The 24,246-nt window shown below is 43.0% G+C and overlaps 1 protein-coding gene across 2 annotated transcripts in view; it reads right to left on the reverse strand.

Moving 5' to 3' along the window:
• Window positions 1–24,246, reverse strand: part of CENPJ (centromere protein J) — a 41,929-nt gene that overhangs the window by 9,219 nt on the left and 8,464 nt on the right. For both annotated transcript variants that reach the window (XR_004054672.1, XM_010360170.2), the window contains exons 2-10: window positions 22,537–23,043; window positions 21,573–21,696; window positions 19,421–19,717; window positions 17,662–17,770; window positions 16,727–16,829; window positions 14,976–16,596; window positions 13,554–13,686; window positions 8,145–8,310; window positions 1,025–1,249 (exon numbers count right to left, since the gene is read on the reverse strand). Coding sequence is in view for 1 of the 2 variants with exons in the window: in XM_010360170.2 (XP_010358472.2) it covers window positions 1,025–1,249; window positions 8,145–8,310; window positions 13,554–13,686; window positions 14,976–16,596; window positions 16,727–16,829; window positions 17,662–17,770; window positions 19,421–19,717; window positions 21,573–21,696; window positions 22,537–22,980 (3,222 nt within the window). In the remaining variant the exon portion in view is untranslated. The remainder of the gene's footprint in view (window positions 1–1,024; window positions 1,250–8,144; window positions 8,311–13,553; window positions 13,687–14,975; window positions 16,597–16,726; window positions 16,830–17,661; window positions 17,771–19,420; window positions 19,718–21,572; window positions 21,697–22,536; window positions 23,044–24,246) is intronic.

Genomic DNA, 24,246 nt, shown 5'->3' on the forward strand with positions numbered 1-24,246 from the left:
CTGCCACTGCCACCCAGTCCCCCAAGCCCTACCGCGTTCCTGGTGTTGCCCGTGCTCCCTTCCACCTGTTCCTGGTCTACAGCAGTCAGAGGTAAAGTAAGAGGCCTGGCCATCGTTTATTCAGAGCCCTCCAGACTCCCACTCACTCAAAAAATGCCCAGGTGCATGCTGCCATCTGTTAGGAATCCCATCCACCGCCCACTGTCCCATCCCACCCCAGGGGCTGGCCCACTGCTCCTCCCCCATACTCCGATTGCCCCATCCCAGGCCCACTCAGGCGCGGCTGCAGCCTGGGGCTCCTCTGCAGGCTCAGGTGGCCACCCAGCCACTCCTCACATGCGCTTCCCAGGCCGTACCACCCAGACGGTGACACCACTCCACCGCCCTGCTTCTCCTAAGGTCTCGTCACCATCTCACACACCACACGTTTTATTATTTGACTTATTACAGTCTTTCTTCCACCACTGGAATGTAAGCTTCATAAGGGCAAGAAATTTTGTCTGTTTACTGCTGTACCCCAAGCGCCTAACGCAGTGCCTGGCACACCCTGGTTGTTCACAAAGATGAATGAAAGACCAATTACTTGATTAAAAAGGGTCATACGCGTGCAACTCTCAGCCAAAATCTCCTCTGGTCTGTTCTAACAGAGATGATCTGCCTACTGTAGCAACCTCCTCCACAGGAATTAGAGAAATGAGTCTGCCAAGTACCCGTTTATAGCAACGCTTGGACAATCTTTTGAGTTGTGGTAAAATAGGTATCACATAAAATTCACCGTCTTCGGCATGTTTAGGTGCACACTTCAGTGGCATTAAGGATCTCTGCAGTATACTGCAACCATCGCCCTCCATCCAGCTCCAGGACACTTTTCATCTTACAAGATGGAAACTGTCCACATTCACAGTCACTCCCCCCTGCCCCCAGCCCCTGGCAGCCCCCATTCTACTTTCTGACTCTATGAATTTGAATGCTCAGATACTGAAGCGCCCCTGGCCTGACACAACCCACCGGCCTCCCCGCCTACCGCGAGCTTGTCCTTCTTCTCCACCTCAAGGCTGCTCTCTACGGCTGCTGCTCTTTTCCAGGCATCCAGTCGGAATCTTTCCATCACTTTTATTTCTTCCCTGAGGTCTGTGTTCTCTCTGACTAACATTTCTATCTGGCTTCTGAGACGGCCGTGGGTACTTGACCATTTGGTTTCCTTTCTTTTCAAATCTTCCCGTAAATCTGCTATTTGCTGTTTTAAAGTCTCTCAAAAAAAAAAAAAAAAAAAAAAAAAAAAAAGGCATTACTACATCACCAGAATTAAGACAGCAGAAGAACAGACACCCAGCAATGAAACAGAATAGCCAGCCAGAAAGGGAAGGCTTAGTCAACAGACGACATTCTAAGACCACTGCGGCTTTCAGCGGCGGGAGGAGGGGATCAGAATCTCACCACAGCCCACCAGCAAACCTCATTCCAGAGCCAGGAGAAAGGAAGGCAGACAGCATGTGGGAGCTAACAGCAGAAAACTGCCATAACGTAGGAAAGACCTCACCTGAGCTATTAACTGAAAGGGATCCATGGGGGAGATCCGGAAAAGAAGAAATGCAACAGGAACTCATGAATAAGTGAAGGAAGAGTAGAGCTAAAGAATAGAAGACTCCAAAGTCAAAACTACCTGCCCTGAAAACTATCTGAAATTCATGAGAAGAAATAAATTTCCAAAAAATGAGTTGTTTTAGATAGACTAAAATAAGGGAAGAATCTGCTGGAAATGTCTAGAAGCAATTTGAGATCATGTGCAAGTGACAGCGACTGACTGTGAGCCAAGGAAGGAGCAGAGCACCGAAGCCCATGAGTGCTGAGACAGCTGGCGTGGCCCGGCCCATGCCCTGCACCCAGTAACCCCTGCAGCAGCCACACGGCGGCCTGGTGACGACGGGGAGGACACCTGGGCCCCACCACAGAGGGCGTAGGCTTTGGATTGGGTGACATCAAGGTTGACATCCGAGTTTTCCGACTTGAAAGCTTAAAACAAGGTCCACGACCTCCATGAACATCAGGTTTCCCATTTGTGAGACGGATTATGACCAATAAATGAAAACTTTCTGGTAAGCATTTTTATCATGCAGGAAGATGGATTTCATACTAAACTGGTAAAATATAAGTCTAAATGGATGCAGAATTCAAGAGCAATTAATATTTACAAAATATCTGTTATCAGGCACTGTCACAGGCCCTTGCAATACTAAGAACAAAGCTCCACCTCATGAGGCTCACTCTGCCAGAGACAGTGGGAGGGTGATGGGAGGGTGGCCAGGGCAGGTGAGGGGGTGATGGGAGAGTAGCCAGGGAAGGTGAGGTGACAGGGCTGTGTGGGGAGGCAGCATGACATAAGCTGGGTGTCACTGAACAGAGCCGGGGGAAGGCAGCGCATGTGGGAAGCAACAGGAGGGTGCCTGGCACTGTGCCAGCACTGCAAGGGACCAGCACAGGTGGCAGGAGGACTGGCCAGGGACAGGAAGGGGAAAAGAGGCCCAATCACATAGGGACTGAGGCTCTTAGAGGAAGGCAGGCAGAGGCACATGGAGGTGTCTGAGCGGAGGGGATCCGCTGTCACCTGGAGCGACGCCACAGGGACTGGGTGAGAGCAGAGGCCAAGTCATTAACTCGGAGGTGGCAACTGGAATCTGAGTGGACTTTCTGTCAGAACAGCATGGAGTGGAAGAGCAAGAGAAGCCTCGAGAATGATTCGAGGCCTCTGGCCCAAGCACAGGGGAGGATGGCAGCAGGATGGACACTAGCAGACGGCTGCCGAGGAGGCCTGGGGTTCGTGGTAGGGGTGGGTACGAGGACTCGCCAGGGGCCGTGTCAGTGCCATAGAATGACCAGAGGCCACGCCGCAGGGCATGTGGCAAAACAGCTGGTGACGTCTGGAGATCCAGGCAGTGAATACGGGCAAGGCTTTTAAGTTTTGCTGCAAAGGAAAACACAGATAGGGCTGTGGAGTTGAGTGAGTTTGTTTAAAGAAATGCCAGCAGGCAGTAAAGACAGGAAGGCTGGGGGCAGAACGCACGGTGGACAGAAGGTGGAGGCGGAGAGTGGGCTCCGTGGGCTGGACACGGGGATGGACTGGGTGGAGGATGAGACGCCCTCGAGGTGCAGAGGGAGGGAGAGGCCGCAGCCAGCCAGCGGAGACCCTGGGGAGCGGGGAGAGGAAGAGAAGGGAGCCCCTAGGCTGGGGGACTGGTGAGGGTCCAGACCCAGACAGATGGGACAGGAGCCGGAAGGAGAAAGGGGCAGCAGGAAACGACCTGCGGGGTGAAGCCAGCAGGCCTGGCTGGCAGGTGGGGTCGGCGGCTGGGGACCAGACTTCCAGCACAGCGCGGAAGCTCAGAGGCGTGGCCGGGAACTCTCGAGGTCCCCCAGCGTCACCACACCCTGCAGGGGCTCCACGTCCTGCTGGCCAGGCCCCGGTGGGCACAGCTGAGAGCCTGTGCCGTGAAAACCGGAAGGGCGGGCAGGAGCCAAGGCCGGGAAGACCGAGGAGACTCCGGACCTGCAGAAGGCTGTCAACCTCCACAGGCTCTACACTCACAGCAGCCCCAGCGGAGCCCGGCTCCTTGCAGCGCAGTGGATGCCAGACCAGAGCAGGTTTAAAAAAGAAAGCCAAGGCCGGGCGCGGTGGCTCACCCCTGTAATCCCAGCACTTTGGAAGGCGGAGACGGGCGGATTACGAGGTCAGGAGATGGAGACCATCCTGGCTGACATGATGAAACCCTGTCTCTACTAAACACACACACACACACACACACACACACACACACACACACACACACACACACACAGAGTCGGGTGAGGCGGCGGGCGCCTGTAGTCCCAGCTACTCAGGAGGCTGAGGTAGGAGAATGTCGTGAACCCGGGAGGTGGATAGATAGTGCCACTGCACTCCACCCTGGGTGACACAGCGAGACTGTTTCAAAAAAAAAAAAAAAAAAGAAAAAGAAAAGAAAAGAAAAAAGAAAAAGGAAAGAAAGAAAGCCAAAACCAAATAGTCTTAAATAACCCGTTGTTCCAGAAAGCAGTGCTCTCAAAACACCAAGGGCAGCGCTAAGTGGCAAGGGAGCCATGGATTTAAAGGGGCTCCCCCACTGGTCAAGTTGGGACCACTTAAATATCAAACTGGAAATTTTATAATTAAAATAACCTGTGTGAAAAGCTATATGCCTCAGTAACGACGACTGTAAATTCCAGGAGGGCAGAAATGGCTAACTCATTATCGATTCCTCAATGATGACAAGCGTCTAGTACATAAGGGGTTCTCAATAAATTTACTGAAAGAATACCCAAAATAAAATAGTTAATATTTTTTAACATAACTATAATGTAAAGGAAGGTTAAATATGCCCTCCCCTTAACTTTTTGATGTTTAATAGAGTATCAATAAACATAGGTTTGTTTTTCTATGAAGTATATATCTGTTTTTAAAGTATATTTTTGCACAGAAGTAGACAGAAAGGTAATTGGGAGCTATGAATAAGCCAAACAGTGTAAAGAAGAAAAGGAACTGCACCAAAACCAGCAAGAAATAATGAATACCCAGGGCCACACATGATAACCAAGTATGAACAGGTTCCAAAACTTCAATCAACACCAGAAATCATATAAACCAACAAAGGCGAGCTCAAGAATGAGTTCCTGAAGAGGGAAAGCAACTCACCAGCCCAGCCCCTCACCACCCAACAAGCCCCTTGATGGGCACAGCCCAGAGCTGCCAGCAGTGAGGATGTGCCCAGTCCTGCATGGTGCAGTGTGGCAGCCACCAGCCAGCCACAGGTGGCTACTAAGTCCTGGAAATGTAGCTAATGGGAATGAGAAGCTGACTTTTCAATTTACCTCTAATTAATTTAAATGGAAATAGCCACACAGGGTTAAGAGCTAGCAGCCTGGACTGCAGAGGACACGTCGTGTGAGGGAAAGGCACCAAGTTGCAAGAAAAGAAAACCCACGTTATTCACCTAACAAAGTACAACAACAAAAAGAAGTGTGTTTGCTCTGGTTTGAATCACCTTGGAAGAAGCAGTAAGGATCAGAGCTATGAGAAAGAGGAGAAGGAAAAAATCAATCAATCTCATAACCTTAAGTGATCTAAGGAGGTTATTTTTTCCCTTTGGATCTGGTTAAGATTTTCATAACATAGCAACGTATTTAAAATATCTCTAATTCTAGGAGATCCAGAAAGAAAAATGAAATGACAAACCCATCATGTATTTTAGAATAGGCTACGGTTTTTAATTTAGTTAAGTTTTATGATAGCAGAATTTGTTATAACTACTGTTTCAAGTATATGGCTTGTTCACCAAAAACAGCCATACTGAATTTGTAACTATAATTCAGACTGTTTAAAAGAAATTCAATTAAGTTAATATCAATTTTTAACCTCTTACCTATCAAGTAGAGAACAAAAAACCCTCTAAGAATTGCCAGTAGAACTAAAAATTAATTAGCCAGCCATGGTGGTGGGCACCTATAATCCCAGCTACTTGAGGGGCTGAGGCAGGAGAATCGCTTGAACCGCGGAGATGGAAGTTGCAGTGAGCTCAAATTTAGCCCCTGTACTCCAGGCTGGGCTACAGAGTGTCTCAAAAAATAAAAATAAAAAATAAAACTGAACTAATGTTGAATAAAAAATAAAACTGAACTAGTGGCATGATGTTTACGGAGGGATAATCTGGCAATTTGTATCAATGTACATACCTTTAACCTCACTATCTCACTTGTAGGAATCCATCCTAGAGATATACTCCAGGACATAAGCTACATGAGGACAGGGATTGCTTGGTTTTGTTCACTGCTGCATTCCCAGCACATGCCTGCTACACAGCAGGTCCTCAGTAGCCATGTGCTGAATGAATAAGTGGGAGAATGATTGTGAGAGGTCATATACGCACAAAGTTATTCAGTACAGCCCTTCTTGGATTCTTGTAAACAGAAAAAGAACAGAAACACATAGTGCTTAGGTGAGTAAATTATGGTACATATTACAATTCTATACAATAATAAAACAAAGAATAAAGATGTTCTGTTAAGATACATCATGATTTCAATAGACTATCATTAATGTTTTTAAAAAAACACCACGAATATATATATGTACTTTCTAAGAATTTCTCTGGAAAGATATGAGATTGATAACACTGGCTGCCTCAAGAGAGGTGAATTACAATGCAAACAAATCAACTATAAAGATACCAAGCAGTTAGAAAATCTGAATATGGACTAAGTATTCATTGATACTATAAATTTTGTTATAGGTGTGACAAAGGTGTAATTCCCCTCCCCCCCCACCCCCCAGTGGACGGAGTCTCACTCTGTCACCCAGGCTGGAGTGCAGGAGCATGATCTTGGCTCACTGCAACCTCCTCCTCCCAGGTTCAAGTGGTTCTGCTGCCTCAGCCTCCCACGCACCTGGGACTACAGGCGCACCACCACGCCTGGCTAATTTTTTTGCATTTTTTGTAGAGACGGAGATTTGCCATGCTGGCCAGGCTGGTCTCAAACTCCTGACCTCAAGCCATCTGCCTGCCTCAGCTCCCAAAGTGCTGGGATTATAGGAGTGAGCCACCGCCCCCAGTCAACAGTCTTATTTTTTTTAAAGGTGTCTTTCTGAGAAACATACTAGACTATGTATAGGTGAAATGAGCAGATGTCTGGGATTTCACTTTTTTTTTTTTTTTGGAGACAGAGTCTTGCTCTGTCACCCGGGCTGGAGTGCAGTGGCCGGATCTCAGCTCACTGCAAGCTCCGCCTCCCGGGTTTACACCATTCTCCTGCCTCAGCCTCCCGAGTAGCTGGGACTACAGGCGCCGCCACCTCGCCTGGCTAGTTTTTTGTATTTTTTTTAGTAGACACGGGGTTTCACCGTGTTAGCCAGGATGGTCTCGATCTCCTGACCTCGTGATCCGCCCCGTCTCGGCCTCCCAAAGTGCTGGGATTACAGGCTTGAGCCACCGCGCCCGGCTCACTTTTTAAATTCCACATTAAAAAGCCAAAAAAGAGTACGAGGGGAGAGAGATGAAATTAGAAAGACAAAATGATCACTGGTGAAATATGGGAAAATTCACTCTGTTCTTGCTACTTTTATGTATTTTTGAAATTTTCCATAATAAAAAATTATTTTCAAAAAACAACTGAATAGGTGGCCAGGGCAAGGGTGAGGTAGAAATTTCACCACACATCTTTTTGTAACTTTTGAATGATAATATACTTATATTACCTTTTGAAATAAAAGTTTTAATATTGCCAACATCTAACATATTAGATTTAATAAGCTAAGTATTAACCAAAACATAATAGTACATTTCTTCCCACAAAAATTAAGAGAGAATTAAAGACCCTGAGCACCGTGCTGTTCAATAACTCAAAGTGTAGGTGTGCAGATCAGGATGGCTACACGAGACAGGAAGAAAGCAAACGATGGAACTCAAAAATGCTAGTAATTAAAATACAGACAGTGGAAGGTGAGTTTCCATTTTATGCTAGAAGCAATGGAGAGCCATTTAAAATTTCTCTTTTGATAAGTCTTAACTTTGATGAAGTCCAATATATCCATTTTTTCTTTTATAGTGGGTTGTGTCTTCTCTTAGAAATCTCCGCATATGCCAATGTTGTAAATAGATTCACCTATTTTTTTCTAGAAGGTTTATAGTTTTAACATGTCCATTTCTAACTATGAAATTAACAGGACTGATAATCTGGCCTATCAGTTTATAAGTTTTAGAATTAAAGACCTGGTTATTTATGGTCATAAATTATGGTAAACGAACAGAACTCACAGTATTTGGTGTGTGGTAGGTCAAAAAAGATTAACACAACATTATGCCGGTGAATTTCCAGCTCCGGGCTTGTTAATTCATCTATGACATTATCACGGTCTTTTCTAGGAAGCCTTAACTAGTAAGAAAAGGACTGTTATCTTCTACTCTTTAAAACTCAGACTACAGAAGACATTCCTGATGCACTGTCTCAGACAGATTATTTGCTGAATGAATGAATGATGGATTGATACAGTTTTGCTTTGACATAAGAAATAACTGAGATTCTTACAAGATTGTCACCTTTACTAACTTACATGAATATAACATAAAGAGCTAGCATACCTGTATTTCTTCACGTTCCTTTTTATCTGGAAAAGTTCTTGCAGCTGTAGAATACTTTTCAAAAACTTTACGTTCCTTTTGTAGCTTCCTCATCTCCTCCTTTTTAAACTCTTCTATTCGAGCTAATTCTTTTGCTTTCTGTTGTTCAAAGTCTGCAATTTCTTTCCTAAAATGACCAAATTACATTATCACCTAAGGAGACCCTCTTGGTGCAGTGACGCGCAGAACCTGCCGACAGGCTAGTAACTGCTAGTCCCGGTTAATTCAGCTTCAATCCAGAGGCCTGAAATAACCGCCAATCCACTCACCAAAGCATTCGTCCAACAAGCATTCACTGGGTGCCTACGATGAATCAGGCATTCTACAAGGTAGTGAGGAAACCACAGTGAAAAAAACAAACATTCTAGCTGGGCACAGTGGCTTACGCCTGTAATCCCAACACTGGGAGGCTGAGGCAGGCCTGAGTCCAGGAATTCAAGGTTGCAGTGAGCCGTGATCGCCTGGGCAACAGAGAGAGACTCTGTTCTCAACTTCAGCCTGGGCAACAGAAAGGAGACCCTGTCTCAAAAAAAAAAAAAAAAAAAAAAAATATTTTTCCCATGCAGCTTCTTACATTCTAAAGGAAGACAGATGATAATAAAGAAAGTAAATAAGTACATGGAATATTAGAAGCATTAAAGAGAAATAAAGCAAGGAAGAAGTTTAGGAAATATCAGAATGGGAGGGTGGAACTGTACGTGAGGGCTTATCCTGCTGAGATAATATGAGGGGTTCTCTTGCTGAGGTAACATGAAGGAAACCTGAAGAAAATGAGAGAGGCGGTCACAAGGATGTCCACACACAGCAGTGCAGGCAGAGGGTGCGACAAGTGCCAAAGCCCTGAGGCAGGAATGTGGCTGAGGTGTTCAAAGAACAGCCAGGAGGCCAGTGTGGCTAAAACAGAGTGAGCAAAGGATGGGCAGCAGGAGAAGGTGTCAAAAAAGGAGACAGCCCAGGCACAGTGGCTCAACTCCTGTAATCCCAGCACTTTGGGAGGCCAAGGTGGGCCGATCAGGACAGCAGCTGGACCTGAGGTCAGTTCGAGACCAGCCTGACCAACATGGAGAAACCCCCGTCTCTCCTGAAAATACGAGATTAGCCAGGCATGGTGGTAAATGCCTGTAAGCCCAGCTACTCAAGAGGCTGAGGCAGAAGAATCGCTTGAACCTGGGAGGTGGAGGTTGCAGTGAGCTGAGATTATGCCATTGCACTCCAGCCTGCGCAACAAGAGTGAAACTCCATCTCCAAGAAAAAAAGGAGGCGGCCTTGATCAGATGAACTGCCCAAACACGGGCTGGCTATGGATGTGTATGAAGAGCAGAGACACCTACTAGGAAACAATTTTAATAACCAGGGAAAGCCAATGGGGCCCTGGTCGAGTGGCAGCTCTGAGGCAGTGAAGCAGTTGGGTTAGAAATGGACTGACAGAAAAGGCCAGGCGTGGTGGCTCACGCCTGTAATCCCAGCACTTTGGGAGGCCCAGGCGGGCGGATCACGAGGTCAGGATATCGAGACCATCCTGGCTAACACGGTGAAACCCCGTCTCTACTAAAAAATACAAAAAACTAGCCGGGCGAGGTGGCGGCGCCTGTAGTCCCAGCTACTCGGGAGGCTGAGGCAGGAGAATGGCCTAAATCCGGGATGCAGTGAGCTGAGATCCGGCCACTGCACTCCAGCCTGGGCAACAGAGCGAGACTCCGTCTCGAAAAAAAAAAAAAAAAAAAAAGAAATGGATTGAGAGAGCAAGAGAAGACTCAAGCATGACTCCAGGATTTTCCACTGGGCAAATGGAAGAGCAGACTCTCATGCTGAGACAGGGAAGAAGAAGAGAAAAGTAAGTTCAGGAGGGAACGTCAGCAGCTCACCTTTTCTAAATGATCAATTTAAACACTCATCAGCTCTCCAGGTAGAGACAACAATGAGGCAGTGGGATAGGAGATGTGGGTGAGAGATCTGGATCTGGGGCATAACAGCATTTAAAGCCTCGACACTGGACAAGCCTCTCCCTGCCTCACTGGAGGGACAGCAGACAGATAAGGTAAAAGATACTCTCACCGACTAAATATGCAAAAGGTCGACAGTGTGCACACAATCATATAGTCAAAGCAAACACGGGGGGAGGAATACTTATGGCACATTTGAGAAAGTTCAGTATCCTGAAAAATGAGCAAAGGTCACAAAGAAAGTTACAAAATCAACACAAATGACCGCTAAATATTAAAGCATGCTCAACTTTATCAATAATTAAAGAAATGCAAACTTCAGCAGGGTGAAAGATGGTATAGGCCGGGCGCGGTGGCTCAAGCCTGTAATCCCAGCACTTTGGGAGGCCGAGATGGGTGGATCACGAGGTCAGGAGATCGAGACCATCCTGGCTAACATGGTGAAACCCCGTCTCTACCAAAAAAAATACAAAAAAACTAGCCGGGCGAGGTGGCGGCGCCTGTGGTCCCAGCTACTTGGGAGGCTGAGGCACAAGAATGGCGTGAACCCGGGAGGCGGAGCTTGCAGTGAGCTGAGATCCGGCCACTGCACTCCAGCCTGGGCGACAGAGCGAGACTCGGTCTCAAAAAAAAAAAAAAAAAGATGGTATAATTACCAGGTTGGCAAGATTTGAAAGACTGCTAACACTCAACTCCAGTGATGGGGAAAGGGGTGAGAAGAAGCCTCAGATACCGACTGGGGCAACAGACATTCTTAAAATTTATCACAAGGAAGTATATTTTTAAATAGAAAGTGCCTCATACATATGATATTCCCTGCAGAATGATTTGTAATAGTGAAAAATTCTAAACAAGCTAAATTTCCACTAACAGATTAGTCACAATAGCATTAATATAATACAGTCATTTCAAGGATACAGAAGACTAGGGTGTGCTAACAGGGTAAGATGTCTATTACGTTGTTAAAATAAAAAGCAGGGCTGGGCATGGTGGCTCATGCCTGTAATCCCAGAACTTTAGGCGCCCAAGGTGGGAGGATCACTTGAGCCCAGGAGTTCAAGATCAGCCTGGGGAACATGGCAAAACCCCATATCTACCAAAAATACAAAAATTATCTGGGCGTGGTGGCGCATGCCTGTCAGGAGGCTGAGGTGGAGGATGGTTTGAGCCCAGGAGGCAGAGGTTGCAGTGAGCCAAGATAGCACCACTGCACTCCAGTCTGGGTGACAAAGGCAGATGCTGTCTCAAAAAAATAAAAATAAAATAAAAAGCAGATTAAAGACCCCAATACAGCAGAGTCCAGGGCTCTACTGAACCACACTGCCTAGGCTGCCACTGAGGTTCTGTCACTAAGGAGGCAAACTTAAAAAACTTTCTTCTCAGTGCATCAGTTTCCTCGTCTGTAAGTTGGGAAGAATAACACAATGTCTAAATTCGAGGACTGAATTCTTCTTGGAACAAAGCAAAACTGACATAGGGAAACTGCTTAAAAAACAAAAACAAAAAAACCCAGCCATTATCTTATGATTTAAATGTTCTTTAAAAGAAAAACATGTCCATTTTGAAATAATGAAGTACAGACTTTTTTTTTTTTTTTTTTTTTTTTGAGACACTCTTACTCTGTCGCCCAGGCTGGAGTGCAGTGGCCGGATCTCAGCTCACTGCAAGCTCCGCCTCCCGGGTTCACGCCATTCTCTTGCCTCAGCCTCCCGAGTAGCTGGGACTACAGGCGCCGCCACCTCGCCCGGCTAGTTTTTTGTATTTTTTTTTAGTAGAGACGGGGTTTCACCATGTTAGCCAGGATGGTCTCGATCTCCTGACCTCGTGATCCGCCCGTCTCGGCCTCCCAAAGTAGAGACATTTTAAAAGTCATCTTGGGTGGAGAAGGGATTGAAGTAAGTTCCACGTTTTACCCATTACTACTATAATAAGTATATATTTACAGTATGTATCAGCAGAAATAGATGTTTCAATTAAAAATAACAAATTTTCAGAATTTGATTTTTAAGCATAGTGCAGAATACAGTATAGTAACTGAATTTCCTTTTTAAGTGGATTAATAGCTCTCTATAAATCTTTATCTGGAACTTATGGGCCAGGTGTGCTTCAGAATTCATATTTTTCAGGTTTTTAGAAAATACGGAAGAGATGTCAAGGAAGATGGTGGAGTAGGAAGCTCCATGAATCAGTCCCTCCACCAAAGCAGCTATTGAACTAGCAGTACCTGTCAGAATCAACCATTTGGGAACTCTGGACACTAATGAAAGACTTGCAGCGTTCTGGCGAGTGCTAAAGAAGAAAGAGGCTGGGAAATCTGGGCGAATTTCAGCATTTGCGTAACAGCTACCATCTCCTAGATCCAATCCCGCAGCAGGCAGCCATGGGAACTACAGTTGAATGAATTTCTCCTCAAACGTTAAAATAACAAAACCAAAAAACAAAGAAATACAGTGTGTATGTGACATAATATCCCTAACAAGACCCAGAGCAACATCTGGAATAAAAAGTATTAGCGTTTCTGCAATAGAACTTAGTACTATTCACAAGTACAATTTAAAAATGTCTACATAAAATGTATCTATGTAATAGAAATAATAAATATAAAATATATAAATAGTCTCATGTAAGTTCAGTTCAAGTTTCGCTAACCAATAAAGTCAGGTGAGATCATGACCTAGGGTAGGAAACAATATGTCCTACTATTGACTGCTGTAGGTGCAGCTGTATCCTCTAAAATAATATCTTTAAGTCTTTATCCCTGTGAATGTGACCTTATTGGAAATAGGGCCTTTGGAGATATAAGTAAGATGCCAGTTAAGATGAGGTTATACTGGAGTAGGGTGAGCCCTTAATCCAATACGACCCTATCGTTAAAAGAGGCACCAAGACAGACACACACACGGAGGGGAATGCCATGTGAAGACACAGAGGGAAGATGGTTGTGTGACCACAGAGGCGGAGACTGGCGTGAGGTAGCTGCAATCCAAGAAATACCAAGGAGTGCCCCAAACCACCAGAAGCTGGAAGAGCCAGCATGGCCCACCTGGCTGATGCATGGACTTTGGACTTACAGCCTCCCGAACCACAGGACAATACATTCCTGTTGTTTAAAACCACCTAGGTGGGAGTACTTTGTTACAGCAGCCCAGAGAAACCAACACACTAACCAGGCAAGGTACCACAGCTCCAAACTGCTTTTCAAATTTTAATATATGATCTCTCCACTAAGAAAATTCCCCTTCGTACACATCATTGACTACATTGGGTCATTTTATTCAGTAAAAAAACGTATATGATAACAGATTTCGCTTCCTTTTCATTTACATTTGCTGGATTGATTTAAAATGTTTCAGACTGTTTATAGATGGTCTTAAAGGTATAACTGAATCACTGCATATTTTTTCCCAACTTACAGACCCAAACGTACCTGAGTTTTTCCAAGGCACTTTCTCGTTCAATGCGAAGTTTAGCTAAAGATGCGTTCTCGACTTTAAACTTTTCGATTTCTGTTTCCAATTCAATAATTTTCTCTCTCAAAACCTGGGATCGAGCATTGTCACCTATGAAATAGGCCATAAATACTGAACTTCAAAAAAGGCCTTACTGCAGCAAAAACACTAACTAGCTAGTAACACTAAGAACCAAGAATATGGCAAACATCTGTGCCATTAAAATGCATTAGAAACAATGCTTCAAATATGAAAAGGAAAAATATTAAACCTAACTTTCCTGAGGAAATCAGTGTGTGTTTATGAATTAATCTACCTGAAGAGTATTGACCTGATAAGGAATCAACATGATACACAAAAAGAAATCATTCAAATCCATTTTTAAAAGACCAATATATATAAATAGCTTAAGAACACGAATAAGCAATCCACAAAATATCTAAAGAGCTAATCAATACCAAAATCAGTTTACCCCCTACTACTAATCAAATAAATGCAAATTAAGATTTTTTCCCTTTATCAAATTGCTATTTAAAATGTAAAATAGCCAGTGCTTCATGTCCTTCAATTCAAAGAAGCATTTCATCAATTAGTACTTTTTTAGAAAAGAAATGTGATCCACAAGGCTAAAGGAATGAGGCAAATCATAAACTCTGTCATATTAAAACTACATAGAAAAAATGACTGGAAGGAAATATCCCAAAATGGCATAGCAGTCACTTTTGGGTAGTTAAGTTGTAAATATTTTTGCTTCCATATTTTTTAGGCTTCCAAACTTTGTACAAAAAAAATTACTTTTAAAATCAGAGTTTTTGAAAAATAACATTATAATTTCTGTTTTAAAGCACCTATGCTCTGCTAGGCAGTCAGAGTTTATAATACAATATAATGGAAAGAAATCTTTCAGCGTTGAGTTTAAAAAGTTCGTTACATCAACAGAAACACTACACATCTATTAAATGGAATGAGGAAGATGTGTATATGCATTAGAACAATGTTCAAAATTTATCATAAGCAACGTGCAGGACAGTATGCAAAAAGCATATTTTCATTTGTATGGAAAAGTAATTATACACAAACTGACACATACGCTTTTTTATGCATGGACTCTTTAGAATACACACATGAAACGGTGATACTGGCACCTCTAGAAGGGGACTTGAAGCAGGCCGGGGAGGAATGGAAATGTAGAGGCTTTGATGCTACCTCACTCTATTAAAAAGTAACTAATTCTAAAGCTTTATATCGACCCACAAAATACATCAAATTCTTACAATCACCCATTAATTTGACTTCTACTGAGCAATAAGGAAAGTTAGGATTTTAAGCATTCTGACAGCATACTGATAAATGTTAACTTTCTAACCTTCTGATACATATTTTATAACGCTCTGACTCACCAGGTGGTTGGTCTTGATTTATGTTTAACTTGGGTTCGTTTCCCAAGTGTGAATCTGACTTTGGTTTTGGTTTCAAAGCAGGAAAGAATTTCATCATCAGCTCCGAAGTAGGAGGAGGACTTCTGCTCCTCCTGGACTTGCTCAAGTCTTCTCCCCTCTTGACTGGTGCAATCTTCCTTTTTATTGTTTTGTCCAGGATACCTATTTCATTATTAAGGTAGCATGTCTGCGGCGTCCCATAAGTGGATTCATTCCCAAGAATAATGTCATGATTACACATGTTCTCTTCAAGGTCAGTCCAAGTTCTTTCATCATCAAAGTCCACTTTACTCACACTTAGAGATGAGGGTCTTGCAGGCTCAAACACTTTGTGTTTTACGCTTTCTATGATAGACTCATCGCTACTGTCATCTTTATCAGACAAATCCAGATCGACGTCTCTCCTTTTATCTTCTTGGGCCCCGGTGTCCTTAAAAGGCCCCTTACCATCACAGACGTGTGGGCTGTCCTCTCTGCTGCTGGAGCCCCTTTCTCTATCCTCAGTTGAGGGTTTTATGGTAATATCAAGCTGTTCCTCAGAGTCAGTGCTACTGTCACCGTTCGGAACAGCTTCATCGTCACCTGCATTCCATTCCGTTTGATCTTCAGAAGTGCTCTTTTGGACGGCTTTCCTACCGATTTTACAAGGCTGTTCCCTCGATCCATCAGCTGAGGACAGTGAACGAAGTTGTTTGGGTGTGACTTCACACTCACCGTCCTTCTCACGTGCAGTGTGGTCCAAATCCTCGCCGCGGTTACACTGACTAACGGGATCTGCCGGATTTGTCTTCTGTGGCACAGCTTTGACAGGGGTGGAAGACATCCGGTGACCTTTGCAGATCTGTTGATCCCTTTCTAAGATTTTCAGTACAAATGAGGAATTACTAGAAAATGATATTTCATCAGCAGCTTGTTCTAAAAACAAAAATTCATCTAATTCCAAATTTTCCTTTTCCTTTTCTCGTTCCCAAGTCTCTAACGTTTTCTGAAGAGAAGCATCAAGAGAGGATTCAGACTCTTTCATGGCCTCCCTCATGGGGCTCTTAGAAGCCAGGCGGCTGGCCGGCCCTGTCGACAGAGGAAGTCTGTCTTTACCTTGAGTCTTATTCCACCCTGTGCCACCAGTATCGCAAGGTTTTCGACACTCAGGCACATTTTCTTTATTATTAGATGCAACTCTTTTATCAAATTTGATCTGGTCTCTAAATTGCCCATCACATTTCTTCCCTGTGTGTATTTTCAGTCCTGATGGAGAAAGACTTTTCCTGTCACTACACTTCAGCACTTTCGGCTTCTGACTGAGGGTGACAGAACCACTCTTGGTTCCAGCTTTACTCTCCTTTTTAAGGGCAGGGTTGTCTGCACACGGCTCTTTATTGATGAGAGCTGTTTTCCGCTGGAGTTGCTGTCTATCCATTTTAAACAGTGGCTGGTCCTCGGAAGTGCTCTGGTTAGTCGCTAGTTTACTTTCTTTCCCTTTCTGAAACTTAGATTTAGCATTAGTAAATCTGGCTAAACCTTCTCCTCGTTTTAAAAATGGTTTTTTTGGTTTTGCTTTGATTGGCAGTGGTCCTTCTGCTTCCTAAAATAAAGTAATAATATTTGAATTAATTTTGGTATATCCAAGTCATCTCAAAGTTATTTTTAAGGCAAACTATAGATAAATCTCTAAAGCCTTAGAATGACTTAATCAGAAGAGCACAATTGCTCACCCTCAGCTGTTTTTGCTTCAGTTCTTGCTCTTCCAACCGAATTTGTTCTTCTAAGTAGTCTTCAAAGGTCTGTTTCCTTTCTCTAATAGCAGCTTTAATGGGCCTAGTTAGAAACACAAAGTTATTTAACATGCAAATCATAATGTGTGAATATTTTACACTTAGTGTGCCTGGTATAGAAACCCTTGACAACACGGAGAACTAACTTTTCCCAAAATCAGCGCCTCCCTTTGAGAAGCTAACAAAAGCCACAATCCCGCTCCACCCCTTAAAATACAGAAACATACAACACTCTTCACATGACTTTGGAGTCCTAAGAACCCTTCTGAAGTCCGTCTATCGACTACAGATTAACACATGGAGTAACATATTCAGCAAATAACTTTAAAATGTATTTCAAAAATAGATCACTAAATATGCATTTTTTTAATTAAGAAAGGCCCTTAATGTGAGTAGAGTAATAATCAGAAAAGTCATTTTGTCCATATCATTATATTCAAAAATTTTGAAATACATTTTTAAAATCACTTACTTACATGATAAAATACTTTATCTTTGCCATATTTTAAAATTCTGTGACTAAACTGATTATGCAATTATAATTAATAAGTGACGCCAAATGGGAGGTGCCAATACATCATTTTTCCCTTCTCCAAAAATAGGATTTAACTATTTGAGAGAAAATTGATTTTATCCAGATGTTTCTCTTAAGTGAAAAAGCTTTGACAACACAATGTCAAAGCAGCTTTAACTGACATATCTCCCAACCTCCTTTGCTGTTGACAGTACATAAGAGGTTGTATCTTTAACCTTATACTTTAAAGCATCGTCAAGCAGAAACAAGAAAAGTACAGATCTTTCAAACAAGTGTTCAATAACAAAGGCTAGCTATTGTACTAAATAGTCACATTTCTCACTTTCAACATGAACAATACCTTTCTTCAATATTAGCCACTTCTGAGGAAACATCATGTTTTTTTAAGTTCTTAACATTAGCTTCCTGAATTTGTTCTGTCATTTTCTCCCAACATAAAATACGTTCTCCTGAGATAAAAATTAGGAACAATTTAGCTCAAGAAAAGCATATTAATGTCTTAAAACATGAAAATTTTACAAGTTACTATGCTAAAAAATTTTTTAATTAAAAGTGATGTATGTCAAAGATTTTACAACACTCAAGGAATTCTTTAATATAATTAAAAGAAACTACAAAACTGCAATTAAGACACCTGCGGTCGGGTGTGGTGGATCACACCTGTAATCCCAGCACTTAGGCCAAGCCGGGAGAATCGCTTGAGGCCAGGAATTTGAGACCAGCCTGGTCAACATAGCGAAACCCCATCTCTGAAACAACAACAACAACAACAACAACAACAACGAGCCAGGCGCGGTGGCACATGCCTGTAATCCCAGCTACCTGGGAGGCTGAGAGCAAGCAGAGGTTGCAATAAGCCAAGATGGTGCCACTGTACTCCAACCTAGGTGACAGAGCAAGACCCTGTCTCAAAAATAAAATAAAATAAAGACACTTGACATTCTTCAAAAGGTTAATGTCATGAGGAAAAAAAGTGTGGGCTTTTCTAGAGATTAAAAAGACTAAAGAGTTATAAGAATCAAGCATGATACATGAACTTAACTGGATATGCATGAATCTGATTGGATCCTTTAAAAAAAGCACCTTTAAAAGACATTTTGGGATAACTGCGGGAATTCCAAAATGAACTTGAATATTAAGGAATTATCATTAGTTTCTTTAGATATAATAACAGCACTGTGGTTAAACAGATGAATGTCCTAATTTTTACTTGATGCATACTGAAATATTTGGAATGAAGTAACAAGATACCTGCATATTATTTTCACTGAAATGGTTCAGCAAATTATACACAAATAGAGGTAAAGATAAGAATATACATATAGAAGATATATACACATATACATACAACGACAGAGTAAATACAGCAAAATATTAACTGCTGTATCTAGGTGGTGGGTGTATCAGTAATCACTGCAGTGGTCTTTCAACTTTTTTAGATGTTTGAAATTTTCCAAAACAAAAGGCTAGGGAAGCATGTCATGTAAAAAAGAAGAAAAACATATTTGAGCTTTCCACATCGATGAATTTACTCTAAATTAGGAACAAGGCATGAAGGCTGGGTGCAGTAGCTCAGATCTGTAATCCCAGCACTTTGGGAGGCCAAGGCAGGCCGATCACTTGAGGCCAGGAGTTTGAGACTAGCCTGGCCAACACAGTGAAACCCCATCTTTACTAAAAACACACAAAATTATCTGGGCATGGTGGCGCATACTTGTAATCCCAGCTACTTGGGAGGCTGAGACACGAGAATCACTTGAACCCTAGAAGCAGAGGTTGCAGTGAGCCGAGATTGTGCCACTGCACTCCAGCCTGGGTGACAGAGCGAGAGTCTGAATCCAAAAAAAAAAAAAAAAAACATGCCACAGGGGACAAGAAAAAAATAACCACACAGAAAGAGCTATCAGGGTAGCATGTGCCTACCTCAGGGGCTAATCAGGGAGGATTACTTGTGCCTAGGTGTCTGAGTCCAGCCTGAGCAACACGGCAAGACTCCATCTTTGAAAAAATAATTTTTAAAGAAAAAACACGGAAAGGCTTTATCTTAGGACAACTTAGTAACACTGTAAGTACAGAAGAGAGAAACACAAGTAGCTCACCTGTAGGATGGTTACGGTTTTCTTCTTTTAAATTACTTTTTTCCACAGGCGCGTCTTGATACTGTGCCTCAGAAAATAAATTAGGAGAAGCACGTTTTGAAGTTAAGACAAAATCTCCATGAACGGTTCTACAGAAGTTGCTTTGCTCATGGGACAAAATGTTGGAAGCGTATGTTTCTTCCTGGGTTGGGTCTGGGTAGACATGTGATGGGAAGCAGCATGTGACTCTCTCTCCAGTGGTGGCATTTCCTGGAGATCTGTGCTTCTGGCTCTGATCATCAGGCAGTAAACTCAAACCTTGCAATTAAGAAAAGCAACAAAGCTGATGACTTCTTTCAACATTTTGTTTTCTCCCCAGTAGTGACCCCACCCACAAAGGCTTCTCCGCAGTGATAAAAGTATCTTTTCCCTTTATTAGGAAATGGTGATTAACAAAACCATTGATTGACTGAAAACAGTCTCGCTCTGTCACCCAGGCTGAAGTGCAGTGGTGCAATCTCAGCTCACTGCAACCTCCACCTCTTGGGTTCAAGTGATTCTCGTGCCTCAGCCTTCTGAGTAGCTGGGATTACAGGCGTGTGCTACCACGCCCAGCTAATTTTTTATATTTTTAGTATAGAGGGAGTTTCACCATGTTGGCCAGGCTGGTCTTGAACTCCAGACCTCAGGTGATCCGCTGACCTTGGCCTCCCAAAGTGCTGGGATTACAGGCGTGAGCCACCATGTCTAGCCTGTTTTAATTTCTAATACAGTAAGTTATTGATAAATACAGCCCATATAACAAAAGTTCTTTGGGGCTCTCAAAAATTTAAGAATCCTAAGGGGGCCCGAGACCAAAATATTTGAAAACCACTGCCCCAAAGCAAACCGCTCCATGACTGAATGAGGCTAGTTCTTATGTAAGTAACTTTGAAATAAGCTTTCCTGTCATTCTGTCATAGTGCTGGTTCTACCTTTAAAAGTATCACAGCTGTTATTTAAGTGATTTTGATTATTCTTTGTATGTATTCCATAAAGAAACCCTAAGCCATTCAACTATTTTAAGGCAATGTTTTCTATATTCTCTGAGATAAACATCCAAATCCCCTAAACCATTGTTCGTGCGCTACAATTCTCACAACCACGCCCCACCCAACCCCTGCACCCAGCCTCACTCACTTGCCAAGTCTTCTTTTTCTTGTATTCTCAATGCCCAGCACAATCTCTGAGCAGAACAGGTGCTTTCCTGGGTCAGTAAAGTATATTTCTTAAAAGTAGCACCAAGAAGCAAACATATGGCTCCAACCTCAGTTTTTTTCAAACTATGGGACACAATCTATAATTCTGTCATCAGATGTAGCATTTTTAAAAATGATATAGAATTAGAATAAACAAGATAGAAAATGTCCTCACTACATGCCAGGAACACCAATAAGGACTGATGACATGACATTGCTGTCATTATGAGTCACGGTTTTAAACATTTTTACCACTACAGAGTGTGGTCAAGAAACTTTCAAACCACTGCTCCAGGTCACATTTCCAGTTTTCTTTCCTGATTGGCACATGACGCTTTCTGTTAACTAACAGGTCACACAACAGGATACTATCATCTCCTACCCCAGAAAATACCTTTGCTGTGGTTCTTCAGGTGAACAGAGTGGCTTCTACACGTGTTTACCTTTACGACACCCAACAGCTTTCATTCATCAAGCAGGGGTTGGATACCAGTAGTAGCTCTAGGCCAAATCTGACTTTTCTTCTATTGGACCGTTTTTGGGGGGACAGGGTCTCACTCTGTTGCCCCAACTGGAATGCAGTGGTGCCATTATAGCTCACTGCTGCAGCCTCAAATTCCTGGGCTTAAGCAATCCTCCCACCTCAGTCTCCAGAGTAGCTAGGACGGCAGGCATGGACCACCACACCCAGCTCATTTTTTTTTTTTTTAATGAATAAACATGAATGTCTTAAAGCAGGGCAGGCACACACCAGAATGCCGCAGCTCCTTCTTGTTCCAGTTATATTACAACTCTACCATTTCACATTTATCTGCTTGGCCCTTAAAGAAACTGGAGTTTACAACACGTGATACAGGAACAACAGAAATAACCTGTCAAACAACTACAGGTCAGAAATGTGCATTGTACCGAGGCTCTGTGTAGGCAAAGCATACCTGGAAGTGTGCACTGCCCAGACACCATGGTGAGCAGCTTCTCTTGTTCTTCCATGAGTCTCTGTAGTTGCTCCAACTGTTGCCTTTTCAATTGTTCCTGCTTCTTCTGTTGTACTTCTTTTAGCTTTTTTAATACAAAATTAATTGTATTAAATCAACTTTACATTTCTTCGTGGACCCCTTGTTCCCTTAATTTCTCCCATCTCCCTCCTCCTATCTTTCCTGGTAAGAAGTTTTAGACAGGGATCTCTAGGTAACTAAATCAGCCACCAAAAATCTAAAACTCAAATCCTTACGAAGGAAATCGTATCAACTATCTCAATTAAGAAACTGAAACAGGCCGGGCGCGGTGGCTCAAGCCTGTAATCCCAGCACTTTGGGAGGCCGAGACGGGTGGATCACAAGGTCAGGAGATCGAGACCATCCTGGCTAACACAGTGAAACCCCGTCTCTACTAAAAATACAAAAACTAGCCGGGCGAGGTGGCGGGCTCCTGTAGTCCCAGCTACTCGGGAGGCTGAGGCAGGAGAATGGCGTAAACCCGGGAGGCGGAGCTTGCAGTGAGCTGAGATCCGGCCACTGCACTCCAGTCCGGGCGACAGAGCAAGACTCCGCCTCAAAAAAAAAAAAAAAAAAAAAAAAAAAAGAAACCGAAACAGTTCCTTTGATTGTTAAAATAGGTTGGGCTTCAGTACATCATCCAATTTTTTTCCCCAATACTTGAACAACCATTTCTTACTTTTTGCCAAATGAGGTAACAACTTAAAGTTATCATAAGTGCTGTAATTATATTTTACATATTAAACACACTTTAATGTTTCACGTTTGACAAAGGGCCAAATCTGGTATTCTGAGGATTTCAGAGTGAAGGGGAAAAAACAAGAAGACCTGGAACAGATGACTTTATTACATAAACAGAAACCTGCAATGACATAAATCCACAGTAGCCCAAATCCTATTGTACCTGTTCAAGTTTTTTAAAAAGTGGGTCTTTATAAGCCCCTTCTTTGAATTCACTCGCAAGATCTGGGATGAAGTCATTTTTGTTCTCTTCCTGGTGTCCAGGAGCGTCGTGACATGCCACTATCTGTGGTCCCTTTTTAATGTGAGGAAAGCCTGTATGGGTTTCAGATTTATCTGACTGTGGTTTGTAAGGGCTGTTTGACTCCAACTTCTGTTTTTCATGAAGTGAATCTTCTTCATTTATAAAGCTGAAGCTATCAGAAAAATGTGTGCCTTCAATAGGAAAGCTGGTAGAAGTGTCCACAGCTGCTTGTTTCTCTTTGTCTGCTTCCAAAACAGGAAATCCACGATTTAATATGACCCCTGCCCGAGAAGGATTGGTCATCCACTGGGTTAGGAAGTTCTGCCCACTGTTTAACTCTGAAGAGGTTGGCATCAGGAACATCTTAGTCCAATGACACTATATTTAAACAATGCAAAGGCTACAAGAGCTATTGATTTCCAATACCTGTAGACAAAGATAACCAACAAAATGTATTAGGTAAAGCCATTAGATGTCCTACCCAAAATAAGCCCAAATCTCAACCCAGCATAAAAATGTCCTCAATATTTCATATACAAAAGACCTGAACTAGCAAAGCAATTGGGCATTGAGCTACATTTTTTTTAAGTCTTAAAAATAACCAAATTGAGTAGATCAAAAACCTAAGATCCTTTTTGACCTAAACATTCAATTACTAATGATTGTATACAAGTGCTAGATTAGTTGAACTAAACTATGGAAGATAAAATACCTTAAGGTATTCACTTAAGAAAAAAAAGTCGCTATCAGATATTACCCATGCTAAGCACTTTCTTGCCTCTGGCCCTTGTTTAACATTGTTTCTTTGCCCAATTGGTGAACCTGTTTTCTCCCTAGTTCTAGAACAAAAGTTACCACCAGCACCTGTGGCTTTACCTCTCACTGTTACAGCTGTCCCTTCCTCTCTCATCTCCCTACTGACACCTCACCCACGCACACACATTCTACAGTATGTTAAACAGAAATAAGTGCAAAGGGGAAAAATAAAAGCCATGTGGGAAAAGGAGGTTGTAACTTTAGACAGGGTGGACAGGGTCCTCATTTAGAAGGGAAAATTAAGGACCAAGGGAAGGAGAAGGTGCAAGTTGTGCAGCTATCAGGGGCAGGGTGAGACCCAGCCTTCCTAACTTTCATCTGCAGGACACTCCCACTGATACCCCATTCCTCCAGAAACCCCCAGTTCTCAAACCCCGTCACCATTATCTACCTGTTTAAAGCTATTATATCACTCACCACTGGAAGCCCTGAGACCCAGAGCCAGGCTTCACTTCTTACACACTAATCCCCACACCTTACTTGCTCCATCTCCCAAACATCCGAGCCCCAAACACCCGCAGTCCATCATCAGCAAAATCCCCATTATCCTCAACCTCTTGTCTGAGCACTCCGTCACCTTCCTGAGAACAGCTGTTTCTATGGAGCCCATACTCCAGTACCACTGAGCCTTGAGACAAAACATATATTCTTATTCCTCTTCTCCTTCCAGACTACACTCCTTTTCTAGATCATAAAAAGCAATTTTACTTGGGAGTTCTGAGGTGGCAGGATCGCCTGAGCCCAGGAGGTCGAGGCTGTTGTAAGCAGCACTCCAACCTGGGCAACAGAGCAAAACCCTATCTCAAAAAATAA

Source organism: Rhinopithecus roxellana, chromosome 18, assembly GCF_007565055.1.
Source record: "Rhinopithecus roxellana isolate Shanxi Qingling chromosome 18, ASM756505v1, whole genome shotgun sequence".
In the NCBI taxonomy this organism is placed as follows: Eukaryota; Metazoa; Chordata; class Mammalia; order Primates; family Cercopithecidae; genus Rhinopithecus; species Rhinopithecus roxellana.